Source organism: Diadema antillarum, unplaced genomic scaffold, assembly GCF_040938485.1.
Source record: "Diadema antillarum isolate AM-2024a unplaced genomic scaffold, OU_Dant_1.0 seq00001103_RagTag, whole genome shotgun sequence".
Classification (NCBI taxonomy): Eukaryota; Metazoa; Echinodermata; class Echinoidea; order Diadematoida; family Diadematidae; genus Diadema; species Diadema antillarum.
Window position 1 is genome coordinate 1,214,838 of NW_027271919.1, and position 18,988 is coordinate 1,233,825.

General features: G+C 36.6%; 1 protein-coding gene across 1 annotated transcript; it reads left to right on the forward strand.

The window, feature by feature from the left end:
• The first annotated feature begins 1,658 nt into the window (after positions 1-1,658).
• LOC139743693 (tyrosine kinase receptor Cad96Ca-like) lies at positions 1,659-15,027 on the forward strand. The gene is made up of 12 exons (XM_071654152.1): positions 1,659-1,719; positions 2,589-2,741; positions 3,753-3,783; positions 6,797-6,864; positions 7,489-7,659; positions 8,058-8,159; positions 9,600-9,793; positions 10,771-10,866; positions 11,717-11,843; positions 13,025-13,121; positions 13,792-13,891; positions 14,939-15,027. The coding sequence occupies exons 1-12, from the start codon at positions 1,659-1,661 to the stop codon at positions 15,002-15,004; spliced, it is 1,266 nt and encodes a 421-aa protein (XP_071510253.1). The 3' UTR covers positions 15,005-15,027.
• The last annotated feature ends 3,961 nt before the right edge of the window (positions 15,028-18,988 follow it).

Below are 18,988 nucleotides of genomic sequence, written 5' to 3' on the forward strand. Positions count from 1 at the left end.
CAAGTATTCCGCGTTCATACAGTTAATACCAAACCAAAGTTGCCATGGTAATTGCTGTTGGTTCCACTTACGAGTTTTTCTCGTTGCAGGTCCTTAGTTATAGTGTGTCGATGTAGGCAAGCTATAGATCAATTTTTCGTCATGAAATAAAGTAAACAACGCAGGTTATTTTATATCAAATAACGATTTTTCCCCCAAAGGCTGCTAAGTCTTTGCGCCTTCAAAGATCATTCTCCGTCTTTGATAAGAACCTTCTTACTTTATTATTTTTTTTTTGCTGTTGTTGAGTAAAAAATGGACACATAATGGTCCAAAGTGCAGAATGATTATGATAACAATCTGCTGCATATAATCATATTCTGCGAACCGTCTTCTGCATATGTCTGAGGAATCAAAACCAAAGGGTAACAGAAGTCAAAATTGATTTTTTTCCTTGATTTACCACCACTTGAAATAAAAGCACTTCTTTTAAAATTATATAACTTGAATATTATGTCCTTGTAACAAAACAAAACCCACCCTATCATCCTGCGCTCTTTATCATCAATAAATTTTAGTGTTGTTCGTCATGATCCTTGAAACCACTCCTAAGATCAGAAGATTACCAAGTGGTAAATCTGGCGCCATATATACACCGACCTCTTATTTTAAAAGCAACTGAGGGTTTCTATTCTGCTGTAGACAGAACTATCTCAGTCGGCGACTTATTTCTGGAATAGAATTGAGCATTAGATATCCTTAACATTGTAAACAGCAACAATATAACATTGAGAGTGAATGATTATCATAAAACATGTGATTTGTACAATGAAGACGAGTGGCGACAGTAGTATAGTTAAAGCATAAATGGAGATACAAGTCATGATAGATGTAGTGTTTATTCATGGATGATGAAGCTGATAATGCTAATGTTTTGATGGCCAGCTAAGAACATAAAATGTTCTAGGTCATTATTCACGTCTAAGATTAATATTTACCATTTTACAATTATCTTTATGATATTCTGGGTGTCATTTTGTCTCACTTTCTGTCATTCACCATGAGATGATTAATGATATACTCCATCAGGTACGCACTGCAGATGGTCCATTGCTCTCATGAAAAGTGATATCGAGATTTTGTTGTTGTTGTTGTTCTGCCTCAATTCTCATCGCTTAAACAGCCAATTTATTTCGAGTCCCGCTATTAAAGTAAATTTGAAATGCTTTCAGAAGGAAGGGTTTGAATGTTGACTGCAATTATTACACTGCTTATCACTCCTCGTTTCATGGTGGCTTGATAACACCAATTAAAACATATTTGGCCTGAAATGAACTGTCATTATTTCAAATATAATACCTTAATTGAAATTTTACAAAGAGATCTTTGTATCCTGCATTGTTTCCATGTATACACACCTTTGTCTCTTTACTTGGCTCTCGTCACGACGTGATCTCCCACCACCCCGTTACTTCTTTGTCCATGAGTTTATACTTCATGGCATGATACCATCAAGTAAGTCTTCATTTTTTTTTCTTCCAGACGTAATGGAATACTACAGCGACGCTGATCAGCCCCATAATGCTAGAAATGCGGAAAGTGAAGTCAAATTTCAGTGACGCTGGCAAAAGGGATCATTTTGTCCTAAAATTATATTAGTATCACGTGATCAGACCACAATGAATGATACCACTGGAGACCCGCCCTACGCTACACCGAAAATAAGTCCCATACCAACCGGTAAGTCCCATATCAACCGTCAAAAAGCATCACATTCTCTTTTAGCTCTCTTACAGCTTTCAATTTTCTCGTTCCCTATATCTTTTTCTGTTGATCTCCCTCTCCCCCTCCATCCCCCCTCCCTCGTCCCACCCCTCCACCTTAACCTCTATTCCCTCCACTCCCTGTCTCTTTTTCTCTGTTCGTCTGTCTGTCTATCTCTTTCTTAATGCAATGTCCTTCTCTTGTCTTCCGTCCATCTTCTTCTACATAATCCTCCTGTCATCTCTCTCTAGGAGGTGGGAGATGGGGGGGGGGGACCCTCTTCTCTGATATATTCATTCGCATCCTCTGTGTCATTCTATTCTCCCTGTCTCCCTCCTCTCTCTACCTTCTGTTGCACACTCTGCATCCATTTCTTCTGCTCTTAGGTTTATCTGCATCTCTTCATATCTCATTTCTCGGTATATTGGTCTATACTCAGCCCCTCTCTCTTTTCGCCCATACATCTCTGTCATTCATTTTACTTGTCATATTCTTCTCATTTCACTCTGTTCTTACTCATTACTTCCACTTGCATAGACCTCATGGATCCCATGGAAGATTAGAATCACTATTATAATGAATCTGAAATGGGCAATCGATCCATTTCGTAATCTTTCTTTGATTCTTGTATGATTTATATATTGTTCCGTGTATTTTTGATGTGAAATGACGAATAAACAACAAATAAACAAACAAACAAACAAACAAACATAGTACTAGTCATCATTCTTTATACCCTCAATGACTGGAGGTCTGTTAGTGAAGAGGTAATGATATCCAAAATAATATAAACTCCTAAGGTTGCTATTATTTGCCGACAATAATCTTCTTCTCGTATCATTCAGTCCCAGATCCGTGTCTGCATTGCCCCCCTTCGCTCCCGCCATGGGGCCTCGCTGTGATTCTACTCTTCTTTTTCGCCCTCGTCATCTCGGTCGGTCTCAACGTGCTCCTCTTTTTTCAGAAGAGGCGACTCCGAGCCAAGCTTGCCGAGAAAGGTGTGTATATATCACGTGGCGCAACGGATGGAAGCATCAGTGGTAGTTGTTATAAGGCACTGGATTCAAATATCCTGGGTTCAAATCCTGATTGGCACCTACATACATCCTTGGGCGTTATACGTGCCTCTTGACTGCCTGACCAAAGAAAAAGAATGTTTTCCTCTGGTAAAAGTAACGGCATAGCCCTTAGCACAAAGAAGAAGAAGAAGAAGAAGAAGAAGAAGAAGAAGAAGAAGAAGAAGAAGAAGAAGAAGAAGAAGAACAAAAACAGCAGCAGCAGCAGCAACAACAACAACAACCTATTGTTATGCCGAAGAGGATATGGTTGTGTATGAGATCCTCAAAATGAACGTAAAGTCTCGGTATCTGTTCCATAAAGAAAGCTTTCAAGTTCGATGGCGCCAAACTTACCTAGAATAAAGAAAAGATAGATAACAGATGAGGAGAATTAAGAAAAAAATAAGCTGAGAAAAACGAAGAAAACCGATTGCGGAAACAAAAAGGATGGGAAGAGAAATGAAGAGAAAACAGGGAGGAAAGAAGTAATAACAGGAGAAAAAAAACCCACGAAGATGATGAAGAGGAGAGAAGGCAGTAAGAAGAACGAAAGACGAAGGGAAAAAAGGCTGAAAACTAATGAAAACGCTGCCCTTTGTATCAATGGACAGCTAGGAATTCTTGAAACAGTAATGGAAACTAAGGCAACAACAGGTATTACAGATGCTGACTGACTAGTACATTATAAAGGCTTAGGCAAATGATTGAAAACGATCACTGAAAAGTTCTTAAGACCCGCAAGAAATATTCATCACGAACATGTTAAGACTATTGTCAATTTTGATATTAAATGTTTAGAGAAAAATAATATTGCTCCTTTTCACCTGTATATTATATGTTAACGTATCCTCACACCGAAACTCTCAGGAAAAATTAAAGATACTTTGTTTGATTTGCTCGTGAGGTAATGTTCTTTCAAAATGTGTCTTCCATTTCTGTCTTGTTTTACAGTGAATATGGATATACATGACGCATTTTCAAGGTAAGAAAGTCTAGGAAAAGTTTTAACTTCAACATGTTCAAATCAAGTTTGATGTTTGATCACCTCTTGTAAATTAGGATAGTATATGGTTTTGTTGTTTTTTTCTGTTTTATTTTCTTGTTTCCGTCTTCAATGAATTGTAGGTCATTTATTTGCGTCATTTTTAAGGTAAAGGGCTATTAATCATCGTAAAACGATTCCTAAAATCCGAATATTGCAGCAGACTGAACGGAGAAGCAATGAAGATAAGCAAAATTAACAAAAGGTCAACAGACTGATCGCAGCATTAATTATAATGTTTACATTTCGCTTATGTGCGTCTGGTAGAGACGTATCACTTAAACATTGCATGTTCGAGTGTTTGTCGAATAGAAGAGTAATTAATTCAGCCTTCAAAGGTAGGTACTCGTTGCTCCAGGCAACAGACATTTACCAAAATTGAAGCAGTAATATCAAGCGCCACACTCGTCAAAGTCACGTGTCTTGTAGTCAGCGATGTCCTAGCTGTAGAGTTATGCAAATACAATCTTTATTGTAGTACGTGTAATGAACTTGATCGCTTAAAAGTCAATTTGATTACAGAGCACCGACTAGACAATTCAGTTGACATAAGGGAGGACCATGTTTTGAGTTTTGTCATGCACCATACATGGAGAGAGTACACCTGACGATCGTTAAATTTTTGGAAAAGGGGTAAAAACTCAAATCAATCAAAGTTACAGAGAACGATTAAGACATATGTAAGTTTATCAGGAGTAAAAGTAGCAATGATGATGATGACAATAATAATAATAGTAATGACACTAGTAATAGTAATATTAGTAATAATAATGATAACAATAATGATAATAGTAATAGTAATATTATTATTATTAGTAATGAACATTAACAAAAATCGCGTTTTGCTTTTACTCAAATACTCAACTTGAATTTTTTGTCAGCATTGAGTCCTGAATATAGCGGAGCTTGCAAGTTATCAACTTAAAGAAATGTAACAAAAACGAAAAGCATGAAATGGAACTTGTAAATTCGGGTCACTTACAGTGTTTGCCCTATATTTTTCATTGTCCTGTTGGATATGGAATAAATGTGACAAGTTGTTTACTGATTACATTGGCAGTAAGTATGATTATGACAGTAGGCCTACTAATTTGCACCGTTGTTTTGTTCATAATTATTTTTAAGATGTTATGCCCCATTCATCGTTCTACTTTTTTTACTTCAATTTTCTAAAAGATCTTAATGACTGTCATCATCATTAACATTCCTATCCTACTTTGATATCAATATTGTCAGTCTGATTATTCCGTTAATATCATAATCAAATTATCCCCTTATCAAAGACAAGAAAAAGGGATACCTGATTGCATTTACATTGAATTATAACGATATTATCATCATTGGGTTTATAAGTAAGTGTTCTTTTATTTTTTGTTGCATAAATTATCAGAAATATTAAGGATCAGTTACAGAGACTATTCTCTGAATGATTTCACAATATGCGGATTTTCACATCGAAGACAAAGCTGAAGAAGATCCTCCAAATTTACAGTAATATCACTAATGACAACTCAACATTTTGTTACATGTCCGGGACTAAGGACTCAATGCGTTATTTCTCCTCATGTCAATCATCGTTGTCAAGCAGTGTATATCACATGTTGACTTCTGTATGGACGGGACTAAGCCTTGTTGTTTTTAGCATAATTGACTTGGCTGTATACTATAAACCAGTTAAATCGTGCAATAACTGTTATCAACCATTCAACTTATTTAGCTCACACTTCACTAATTTTTCATACCCGAAAGATTTTAACGTTGTATGGTAGATATAAGTATATTTTAGGTAATCTTATGTTTTTATGGCATAGAAAGCTCTTACCAAAATCTCTGCTGCATTATTTCACTTTAAATTGCCATATTCATTCATACCGTACCAGAAACGCTGAGAATTTTCACATGCCAAAAGTAAGAACATCGTTATTTCAGAACTCTGTGTTTTATCAAGGTTCTCTTATATGGAATTCAATACCAGATGATATTTGTAAAGTTACCACTTTTAATGTATTCTAACGTAAACTTAAGGAGAATTTTATACAAAATTATCATTCCTAACTTCTTGACATGCTTGGCTGGCATTACTTTGTCATTTTTGTTTGTTTGTACTGTCTTCGTAATGTAATGCAGTGTTTTGTTTATCATTGATGTATGTCTTTTGTTTTGTTCTTACATCTGCATATTTGTTCATCCCTCATTGTTTAAAAATATGAAAATGATTACCACCAATGCATTTTTTTATTGATTATCCGGGTCGGCCAGATTTTAAGGAAACTTTTAATTCCTCGTTGGCTGCTTCCCTTCAGCTTTATGTATTGCATAGATCCGTTTTTACTCTGTGATTGTTAATCATTGTTATTCTCTGTTGCTTTTATGCTGAACAAATAAATTCAATTCAGTTCATTTCCACATTGGCCATGAAGGCCAATATTGTGGTAACAGTAAACTTACAACTATATAGACATGATATAGGCATAGACACCACAACCATCTCTTAGCTCATCGACGTTATATTCGCTACCATCGTCACCATTACTATAATGCATTATTATCTATCAACTCCATCGTTGGTGTCATTACCAATTACCTCACCTCCACCACCATCATCATCTTCATCGTGAAAATTGCTACTACCATCATCACCATTGGTAACGTCATAATCAATAGTGACGTCATCAATGACATCATCATTGGCATCATCATCAACGGCATCGTCATCATCATCAGTTACATCATCATATCGTGCAAATGACATCTTAGTGGCATCATCATATATGAAATCAGCAATATCACCATCAGCGACATCATCAGTCACATCATCATCATCATCATCATCAATAACATCATCATCATCAGCGTAAAAAAGTGTTATCGACATGAGTAAATTCCTCGTCAACCAATTTGTGTGATGTTGATAATAATAAAGAGATGGCTGCATGTTTTCCTTGGTATACAGAGCACAAGGCAGAGACTCGGAACCCAATGCCAACGGGTCACAGCAAGGCCCACTGCTGAGGAAAAAGAGTAAGTTGCAGGTTGCGGGTTCGAAATCCAAGCTGGTTAAAGTTCTTTATCATTATTTTAGTCTATTACAGTACTGATCTAGCATGCGATCTTTATTATACTTATGTACTTACGATGAATAACAAGCACAGGCAGCGCCCTAAAATATTTCTTGACGTAGAAATACGTGGGTATTCCTACGTGGGTCTGGTTGTATGAATCTTCGTATCCTGAGGAGAAAACCAAGAGCAATTGACCAGAAAAAAAAAACAACCACAAAAAACAAACAAAAAAACAAAAAAACAAAAAAACAAAACAAATTAAAGAAACCAAAAACGGATTGTATTTTCTGAGACTCTTTTCCCCTCATTCTTCTTATCCTGAACGCATAATTTGAATATATTGCAGATGTCTTTAATTAATTGAGGTATGCTGTCTAATGATTTGCTTAAAACTTGAAAAATTTGAGCGAAATGGGGCAAAATCAATGAGTTATAGATGATTTTTATGTTTCATGATTTCCTATGTCGTTTTACCGAAACCGGCAAGTTTTCTAGTAATTCTCTTTGATGCCTGATTGTCCTTCCTTTAGTCCTGTTTTACTCGGCAGTTCACTTTCATTGATTCCCCTTTTCTACATGGAAGCTATTGCGCTGAAAAAGAGCCGTGTCGAAATCCCGCGGGAAAATATTGGGATTACGGTGAGCCTTCGCTCGATTGGTGACGGGAAGTTCGGGAATGTTTGGAAAGGAGAGGCACGGGGACTGACGGTTAATGACGGTCACGTAATTCCCGTGGCAGCCAGAGAACTTCCTGGTAAGAAATTTAAGACAATTGATATGATTTAACGAACCGTATACTTGATAAAATGAGTGATGGGCCATTTTATATATAGTCACAAGATTGTAAAAATGAAGACTGTATCAATTTCTCAGTTATTAAAAACGGTCGATTGTCATTGATGGTTATGTTGATAATTATGTATATTCACGTAATATGCACAATGAAACATTATGATAAAAGGTAATAAATTTGAGGAGGTGAAAGATGTAGTCGGAGGTATAGTTCGTCATCGTAATGGTCATACTATGTATAGAAAAAAAAGTCTCATGGGGAAACAATGTGGTGTTTCACATAATCTCATATAGACCTATGACAAGATTCTTTTTTTGTACTCTGTTCTTTTCACGTTTATCTGATTGGTTTTCCATCAGCATCGTTGTCAAATCAAGACGTCATCGATAATTTCACACCTATCTGGAAGCTGAAAACTCACGACAATGTGGTCCAGTGCTATGGCTGTTGCCTAGAAACAGGTAAGTTTGCTCTGCATGTATAGGTTGCTTTATTTCATGGCCGTCTGATCTGAAGCGGATTTTCCCGCCGATTTTTTCCCCCTTTCTCCTTCGCTGCTTTTTATCTATATCAATCGAGACGCAAATATAGCCACTGCATTATTCCTGTCTGATCCGTATCATTGATTCAAGTGATGTGAAACTTGTAAAATTATCTTCTTGGAGAAATAGTAACAGAGATAGATAGATAGATAGATAGATAGATAGATAGATAGACAGACAGATAGACAGATAGATAAATAGACAGACAGATAGACAGATAGATAGATAGATAGATAGGTAGGCAGATAGATAGATAGACAGACAGATAGATAGACAGAATAGATAGATAGTTTGGTAGATAGATAGATAGACAGACAGATCCCAGATACTGTAGTAGACAGATGATAGACAGATAGACAGGTAGATAGATAGGTAGATAGATAGACAGACAGATAGATAGAGAAGGTTAGGTAGCCAAAGGAAAAAGAGAGAATTAAAGACAAACAAGAGATGAAGGATAATGGGGATGGAAACAGAGAGAGAGAGAGAGAGAGAGAGAGAGAGAGAAATAAAATGTGATATAGGGTGACATCTTTATATCGCAATATCACAATGTGTACCGCATGTAGAATAACAAGCACTTTGCATGATTAGACCTCTTTTATTGAACAATTAGTTTCGATCATGCACACGCCCAGACGACGTGTGTTACGCTCTTCAATTTTACGAATGAATGCAAAATTTGAAATTCAGAATCTTTTGTCAAGTCTGACATAGGGAAGTCACTGGTCGAGGCATCGTCTGTTCTGCCTAGCCTTAATTAAAGTTATGGGATGTCATTCCGAGAAAAACTGAAAATAATTGAGGATTTTCACTCAAATATGGAAATGCAAAATCACATACATCCGTTTTTCAATTTGGGATATGTGAATCTGCTTAAAAACAAAGAGAATATTTAACTATTTTTTTTTTGCAATTCTGGGGGGTGTTTCATAAAGCTGTTCGTAAAGTTACGAACAACTTACGAGCGACTGGTGATCAGTTCTGATGTGCTATACTTATCTGAATTTCCATAATTCAGCACAAGAACTGATCACCAGTCGCTCGTAAGTCGTTCGTAACTTTACGAACAGCTTTATGAAACAGCCCCCAGATATCTTCGAAAACAAGTCAATCTTAGAAAAGACTTCTTTTTCTATATTTGATGATGATCTTGAAACTGCTCCTTGGCGTCCGTTTTTGTATTCAAACTCTTCCCAATGTATGATTGAAGTTCTTTTCATTTGGAATTATTTCTATAACGGTTATTCAGTTTTCACTTTTGCCAAAGTAAGCTATGATTCCAAGTCAAACTCGGATTGAAGTGCTCGTACTGAAACGGTCCTCATTAACATATATATATATATATTCTCGCTGTAGAACCATCTTACGTCATCGTAGACTACGTATCAAACGGCACACTGCTCACCTACCTGCGAACGAACGGCGGAATGTCCAAGACGTACGCGAACCTGCAGACGATGAACACCCCGGAGCAGCAGATCACGCTCATGGAGCAAGTGCTTTTTGCGTTCGACGTCGCGAGCGGCATGGAATTCTTGTCTAGAAACGAGGTTGGAAAACATTTACATTCCCTTCCTGGTCGGTAATATGAGTACCCGTGCGCAAACACATAAATGAAAAAAGATTAATTCTACCACTACACTCACCCTGAATTACGACTACAGTTGGCCTTTATTGGTAACGTCTACAGATGAGTATGGTTATACGAATCAAGACGCCTTCAAAGAGCAAGTTCACTCAAATTTATGTGTCGGATGAGTGAATGCAGGATTATCAGTAGAAGATACCAAGGAAAGTTTGAGGAAAATCAGACAATCTGTTCAAAATCTATGAATTTTTAATGTTTCATTACCACCATCGCTGCATGAGAAGACTCCGGCAATCGGTGATATCACATATGAATATGATTATGAATACGATATAAAGAAAACATAAAGAGAATTCCACCATATTTCGTTTTGCTTTTTAAATAAGAAGTACTCATTCCCTCGACTTGTCATAAACTGACATGTGAGTAATGTATACACTCCTTGCTTTTTGAAAGAAGTGCTGGAAAAGTGAAAATCTGAAATTGAATTTTCTGTATATTTTCTTCAAATCGTTCGTCGTATGTGACATTACAAAGCGTATAGTCTTTCATCCAGCTATGGTTGCAGAAAAACTAATATTCACACAACTTTTGTATGGATTGTCCGATTTTCCTCAAACTTTCACCGGGTGTTCACCAAAGTGTTCTACTAAGATTCTGCATTTATTCAATCCTCTCTATATATGGGTGAACTTGTCTTGTCCTTTGATATTGTCGACTTTTCATTGTTTTTCCCCAAGCGCCTATAGGCCTTGTTGATGAGGAGGGATGAATAAGATAGACGCTTATGCTTCAAATATTATAGAGTCCCTTTCTCTTATAAACGGACCCCAGCTTCAGATAATCAATTAGCCATCTATGCCAATCAGACCATCGTGACTTGCATCTGATTGGTCGTTCCTAATGCAAACTGAACCTTTTCTACTCTTCCTATACCAGATCATTCATGGCAATCTGTGTGCTCATAACGTGCTCATGACCAAAGAGAAAAGATGTAAAGTAGCAGACGTTGGCCTGGCAACGCAACCAACTTTGGTAAGTCATCCCCAAAACCCTCTTCCATCACCCAATGAAAGGAAAAGTGACCAAAAAAACAAACAAACAAACGAACAAACAAACAAACAAACAAACAACAACAACAACAATAACAAAATGAACGACAACAACAGCAACAATAAGAACAATAACAAATAAAAAAAATCCGGTTTTGGGCTAAAAATCACGCATGAAAGCAAAGATTCTTGGGAGTGGGAACGTTGCTGGATAGTGGATAAACTTTCAACCTTTCAAGGGGAAAGTCCTCACTTTCAAAATCTGCCCGGTGCTTGATTTTTTCTTTTCTTTTTGAGGGGGAAGTAGAGTTTGCCAGGTCTGACCTGGTTTACCTGTCGGATGTCATATACGATGCCCTATGTGGATATGCAATGTTTGAAAGTGGCTCCAGTCTTGAAACTTTGCCAAACTGCGTGTGGTGTCAAGAGGAACGCAGCTATTGTATCAAAAGTGGATCTCATGTGTATTAAAAAGAAAGTCAAAATGTCTTTCTCTGTCTTTCTCCTTCAGATTCTCATCTTCCTTCATCATTCAGTTGCTTGTAATTTTTTTCTTGTATGCGTACATGCAAACTATAAACCCTTAGAAAACGACCTATCTAAAGATAAAATATTTGTTTTCTTTATACTAATTATACCTTCTCGCCGTACTCGAATTCGATAAGTTTCGCCATTTTGGACGTAGTGCTTATTGTCATTTCAAATCGAGTATAATCATGACTCTTTTGGTATCAGAGACACTTTTAAGATAAGATAGTCCTCTTCAATGCCATATATTCCAATGATTAAAAATCTCTTAAATATTGTTGGTTTTTTTTTTGTCTTCCTTGCAGAAGAAATTGATGACTAACGGTCTGTCACTTCGTTGGATGGCACCCGAGATTTTGCGACACGAGACGCTGTCGATAGAGGGCGACATTTGGTCGTACGGGGTTCTCCTCTGGCAGATATTGACGTATGGTTAGTTGTTGTTGTTGTTTGTCTCGCATGATATTAGTATTACAGCCAGAACATGGAAATCATCATTAAAAGAATCAGGTGTAGGAAACATAGAATGAAAACAGACTGTTAACCCACTGCTCATGGGAACTTAAAGGCCTGTGTATTAAGTCTATGGGGATTTCAGAATTTACGTAGTACATGTATAGTATGATTTAAGGTTTCACCACTGTACAAGCATGCGATGTTTTTCCAAAAGACACCGATTGCAAACCATGCAGTACCTCTTGGTTACATTAAATGTTCCTTTACTCCTCTAGCGCTTTGTTCACATGACTGTGGTATAAGGCTGCATATTGTCACTATACTTCTTTATTTTGTAGAATAAACTATTTTTGATTCCCAATTTCCTCACATTTTCTGAATGACCTTTCGTTATTTCCCTGTCATCGTACGCCCACGAGTCGTAAAACGAAAGGAAAAGTAAAAACTTCAGTGAAAAACAAAGAGCCATCTTTAACAACCGTCGGTGAAACTTGCATAACATTAGAGCAGTGACGCAATCCATATACAGGGGCGGATCCAGGAATTTCGTAAAGGGAGGGGCGCACAGAATATTTCTGTTGGTACTTCCGGGTTTCATCTCATTTTTTCTTTTTATTTCATTTGTTTTAACAGAAAATAAAAAGGGGGCGCGCGTCCGGTGCGCCCCCTGTGGATCCGCCACTGATGCATGGCTTAGTATTTTATGCTCAGATTATACTCTGCTCCTCTGTCATGTCTCTGACCTCTAGTTTCACCAAAAATAACACGGAAGTTGCTTTCAAACGTTATGGTTTAAATTTCAAATTTATGTCGTAATGTCAAATCCATCCTAAAAAAAAAAACATGTAAATTTTTGTATCAGCGATTTGTGTTATCTTGTTATTTATTTTTGGTTTTTTGAATAAATTGAATTGAACTGAATTGAATGTATCACACATTTATACGGAGGCGAAACTTTCATATTATACACAAGCTATATTTTTCCAAGTTCCAACCGTGGGTTTGAGACTCGCCATACCGCTAATGAGATGATAACTTTCATTGATTTTAGAAGAAGGAGGAAAAAAAAATTTCTTTTGTCATTCATATATATATATATATATATATATATATATATATTTGGAGAGAATTATCTTTCTTTTGTTATTACACTGCAGGTAAGCAACCTTACAACGAGCTTGCTACAGCCGATATAGCTAAAAATGTGATGTCGGGATATAGGTTACCTAAGCCAAAGGATGGTGACCAGGAGATGTAAGTAAATCAAGTAAACATTTCTCTAAATACACGCACACACACACACACACACACAAACCAAAACCCAAACCAAACAAACATAATGATTAACCCATTCCTAAAGTTCCCATTCCTAATATTATGCGATAATATTTTAAATCCAGAATACATGCATTATTGTTGCAATGTTGGTCCAGGTTCGATCAATTCTGTTCTTATCACGAATAACATTTCATAACGTTTTGCAGGACTCTTAATGATTTACGTTAGCGATCTGGGTAATTTCAGCATGGAATAGGCGTAGCGTGATTCAGTGTTGCTGTCAAAGTGTTGCATATTAATACAATATAAAATTCTGATATCTTATATTCCATAATGTAATATTTGTGCATATTATGTTACTAACATCATATCAGTCGGGAATTGGTGCGATAGTATGCACAAGAGACACATGCCTTGTTTCACTGATGCCATTTGTTCTTACAAATAAAATACTGATGATATGTAATAATGATTTAAAAAAAATATTGTTACCACAGGTTCACTTTAAAAATGATGACAGTAATGGTTGTAATGATGATAATCACAAAGATACTATCTACTGCCAAGTTTTAGCGGCATGATACAGTGATTAACTCTTTCAATCTAACGAATACATACTGTGCTCACCTTTTTCGCACTACTACAGCACAGAAGTCATGTCAAGATGTTGGCTCGAGACTCCTAAAGGAAGGCCGAGTTTTCAAACAATAAAGGACGAGTTCGGAGGAAAACTTGAAGAGGAGGCGGTGAGTCTCGCTATAGCTGGAAATGAAGATTTCACAAAATGTTATTATCCTTTTCACTTTGATTGCCCAGTTTAGAGACATCAACACTAAAAAGGATGGGAGGAGGGACAAAGAAGGAAGGAATATTAGAACAAAACAAAACAAAAAAGGGTGAGAAGAGAGATAGAATTGGCTGCATATAAAATGAGCAGCTTCACTCTCCGTCACACCATAGTATTGGCGAAGAGAAAGTTTGAAAGTCTCTTCCCAATCAATTTTGTTCACAGTTTTACTGTTCCTCACTTTAGGTACGATGTCTTATTTACCATTTGAATGATTATTGTTTCTCACTTCTCTTCTTTAATGCCTGAAATGTATACTACCCCATAGTATACTCCCATCCCCAAAAGAAAATGACACAGCTACCTTTTGTACCCCTGGCAATGCTTGGACGGTGCGTGAGGTCCTGTTCATATTCATACACTCAAGTGTACACAGTTCAGTTCATGTTTTATTTTTTATTTTTTCGTCGCAACACAAACAATAACCAGTGGCGGATCCAGGGGGAAGCGCACCGGGCGCCCCTTTTATAAAAAAAAAAGAAATAAAAAGAAAACAATTGGGGAGGGGTGCGTGCTCCCTTCAAATTACAGAATTCCTGGATCCGCCCCTGATAACATACATGAACAATGTACGAGAAAGTAAAGAATTTCAACATAAGTAGTCAAAAAAGGAGAATACATTATACTTTAGAAGGGGCTCATACAAATAAGCATTATACACATCAGCAAGCAAATGGAGCTGGAACTGGAACTCTTCTGTGTTATTTTTGTATATAAGTTATACACTTTGGTACACATTGTAAATCCAAGGGAGGCAAAATTATTTTGTAAGCAGCTTATGTATACCATCAATATGTAGTCATCATCAATGTCCAATGAAAGTGCAGGAACCAATAAATCGAATCAAGTATAGAGAATCAAATATTAAGCAAATGTATTAATCAAAAGTGAAGATGACGAAGAACAGAAATTTGAGGAATCTTATTTTTTCCCTTTCTCTCTGCAGGATTATTTCGCCCTTGGAAATGACGCAGAGAGCTACTACGCATGCGTGAGCGTGATTGACCATTGACAGAAGTCCAGTTGTGACGTGCGATATGATTTTCGGTGTAGCTGTTAGTTTGTGAAAGCATAATTACGATCACGCGATGTATTATGCTTTAGTAGGCGTATGGGAAGCTTATGGTGCTGTTTCCCATAAAGTTGACTGAAACCTGTAGTAAGTTCTCAAGCCAGTGACGCTGTTACTATATGTCTGCAACACCAGGGCATTAACCGTATCAATTGAAACTATTCGAAACATTATAAGAACTAGTCTATATATCGGTGATGCGTACTGCAGCAGCTGCTATATTGTTGACTTTCTTGTGATTGGTGCAACCGTACTAGTAATATAAATGGTAATAGTGTTGTTAACATTATATCAAGTATTTCATATTTATTTCTTCTATTATGCGATATATTTTCGAATTCATTTTTTCATGCGTATCAGTCTTGACTCTAAGGAATAACGTAAAGTTTGCTTTATGTCTAAAGTACTTGGATTTCGTTCTGTGACACGTGCAATTATTGCCCATGGGATGAAATTAATACAATAAAAAAGAATTAATGATGTACAACGTTTAGAATTACATCAATACAATAATACATCAATAGATTTAAACCAAAAGTGGTTGTAGGTTAAATTATGTGTGCAGATCTATAGGGAGAATTCACTGATAGCATGATAAGGGATGAAATGCTGGTATATGTGGCAGATAAAAGACATTAAAATCATATAGTTTGTTAAGAGTCTTACACTAGTAGCCATGTTGCACGTATGACACGACAAGGACTTGTGTATTTTCTATTATTCTGTTATAAATCTATGCAGTAGCTGCTATACTTTTATACTTTTCTTTTAATCATCGTTAAGTTTACTAGGTGTTCATATTATAAGGTAATTGCCGCCCATGAGAGACGGTCTAAGTTTAGAATGTAATTTTGTGAAAGAATTCGATGATTTGTCACAGAAATTCTCAGTTTTGACCCTCTATTTTGTGGGGGCGCTGCGGCGTAGTGTATAACAGAGTCTCTTAATCTCTAGCAAATGTCTAGCGGATAAGACTCCCGACTCCCAATCAGAGGGCCAGAGTTCGATTCCCGCCCAGTGCTCACGTCCTTGGACAAGATGCCTTTTTTCCATACCACGCCCCTCTCGCCTCAGGAGTATAAATATAGGTACCTGGCAACTCCGGTGGTAATAATAATGGCAGGGTCGTCTCGTAGAGCAGTGACAATACTGAAGAAGCTGTAATACCTGAATAAAGAAGACCTTTTATTTTTATTATTGTTATGTTTACTATTCTTTACAAAAAACTCAGTACATTGTGTATTGAGAAAATTCCGTGCAATTCTACATTAACTCCTCAAATAATTTGTATTCATCTCTACGATTGTCATCACGCTATTGGAAATTATGTGACCAATTGATCTGTTTATGATTATCGTTTTTAATGTTCGAATTAATATACGTTCATACATGGATTGTTTAAACCAGTTGCTCACTATCCGAGTAGATTTTTTTTATTTTTAATTTGAATGCGATATCAAATGATTACACGGGCATGTACATGTAAATAAAGATGACAGGTGTCTGTCTGTATGTCTGATGTGTGCGTATGTGTGTGTGTGTGTTTTTTTTTTTTACATTTTCTCCTAAGAATATATAAACTAGAGCAAAGTGGATTTCCGCGCCAAGCTAACAGCAACGTTTTTCAGGCAATATTGTAATTTTGTCATAGATATTGTCGTTCTATTCTGGTCACTTAGATGGAATTCTTTCATTTTTACAACTGGGCTTGTCGGTTGACGCTCTTACGCTTAGCAATGTACCCTAATATATTTCCTACCCAATATAAGTAAAGCAGACTTCATGGGCTGAACGTGACATATCCTTCACCTTTGACCTTTTACCAGTGTCACTGCAAACGCATGATTCGCTATTCATTCTTAAATTTCATTCAAACGTAGCTGCACATCCCTATCTGATGTTCATTTTCATATTATTTGACCTTCAGATTATTTTTGCCACTAATATAGTCAGCTTATGAACACCTCATGTAGCCTAGAGAGATGTTATAGTTTCCCGAAAGGTTTGTTTAATAGTTGTATTCCTTAACAATAAAAACTATGGACCTGTCCTTTGGGGACGAATACAGCAATACACCAAATATGAGTGAGTGAATGAACAGATAAATACATACATGAATAAATGAATAAACAAATAAATAAATAAATAAATGAATACATACTCAGCAAAAAAAAGTAAACACTTGCTTAAAATTCAGATATAAATTTGCATAAGACTTTAACAATAATCAATAAAGTATTAATTTCAAGGTAATAACATTTTGTCTTTCAACTGGGTAGGTGAACTCAGAAGCAAAATATTCGCATAGAAATAATGTACAGTCATTTACCTGTTCCAATGTGCAAAAAAAAGAGAGTAAAAAACAAGCCAAACTCATCAAAATTCAATTACATTGCAAACAAGACTGAATCAAACCCTAATGAAAGGTTGCATGGTTCAGAGCGCCTGAAAAGAAAATGATCGTCACAAAGAAAAAAAATGATCCTTTCTTCTTCAGTGTCAGTATTCCCTTTCTTCACAGTCTTTCTTTTCTTAGAGATCAATATCTTTTTGAGCAAACATAACTGTCAATGCAGTCATGATGGCGCATCGCACGCTGGATGTCACTCGGTGAACTTTGACCTGTGGAACGTTTCTTCACCCCTCTCTGCAGTGCTCTCTGCAGTCAGGTACCCATCCAGTTCTTGAAACGTGTCACCAGGCCGGATGCGCCCATTGATGGTCTCTGGCAAGCTCTCAATATCCGGCGAGTAGCTGGCCAGGGATCAAGTCCTTAAAGGGACAGTACAGTATTGGTGGAGATAAGAATTGGGCTTTTAACTTTTTGTGAGATACCAAGAAAACACTTATGAAATAGTACAGAGCATACCATTTTAAGAGGAATTCATAGTTTGTTTGATGAAAATTGAGTTTGGAATGACCGAAACATCCAAAAACAAAGTAAAACAAAGCGATAATAATAAAGTGTGGGTCCCACACTTATTAGAATCGCTCTGTTTTGGATATCTCAGCCATTTCAATACCAATTTTTATCAAAATAAACGTTGAATTCCGCATTGAATTACATGCTCTTTCATATTTCATAAGAGGTTTCTAATTACGCGTATCTCACTAAAAATGTTAGAAACCTGAAATTAGGTCTCAACCAGAACTATACGATCCCTTTAACAATTGACAATTGCCAGCTTGGGCACATGCGTTATCGTTACTGAAGATGGTATCAAGATGCCTCTCTAGGAATGGCACAAGTGGAGTAGATATATACCAAATTAATCTCAACAATAGTGTCCACTGTCAATGCTGTGTTCTTAAAGAGAACATTCATACGACTTTCATAAATCGACTGCGCCATGTAAAGATTTTATGGCATTCATTGTGGTTCTAGATCGGAGAAACAAATACTCTAAAAACCCCAAAACAAATTTCCTTGAAACAAAGATGATGACATCAGAGGCTCACAAATTTTATAAATGTAGAGATGTAATTATTATTACAATACAACATCCTTAGCAAGTTCACCTGTGTAGAATTTATGCATGCGTTCTTCTTTGTTCTGCTTCCTTGAGCCCAAACTCATGCATTCCTATGGTGAATCTGTGCCGTGTCATCATTCTTGTTCATTGCGAGTTGTTATACATCTTGAAAACATTCTTATCCCTCATCCAAATCACTATAAATTCTGAAACTCTGAGCCAAGTAAAGCCAATTCATAGTTATTCAAATGTAAAAGTCTGAAAATCATCCGGAGGTGTCGTAATTGCACACGTTACACCGATGAGGAACCAGATAATACCATTTCATTCCATTAGGCTTACAATTTCAGAACAATTTTTAATTACAATTTTCCTTGTGGCTATACTCAGATCCATTTTAAATCTGAACTCAGTAGAAGCTGTATCTTGTTCCCTTGTGGAGAAAGAGAGA

What these genes read in the sequence shown, in the direction of transcription:
- LOC139743693 (XM_071654152.1), top strand. Translation starts at nt 1,659, where the DNA reads ATGAATGATACCACTGGAGACCCGCCCTACGCTACACCGAAAATAAGT. An exon ending in ATACATGACGCATTTTCAAG is followed by an intron (nt 3,784 to 6,796) that starts GTAAGAAAGTCT and finishes CTTGGTATACAG; the next exon opens with AGCACAAGGCAGAGACTCGG. An exon ending in CTGGCAGATATTGACGTATG is followed by an intron (nt 11,844 to 13,024) that starts GTTAGTTGTTGT and finishes ATTACACTGCAG; the next exon opens with GTAAGCAACCTTACAACGAG.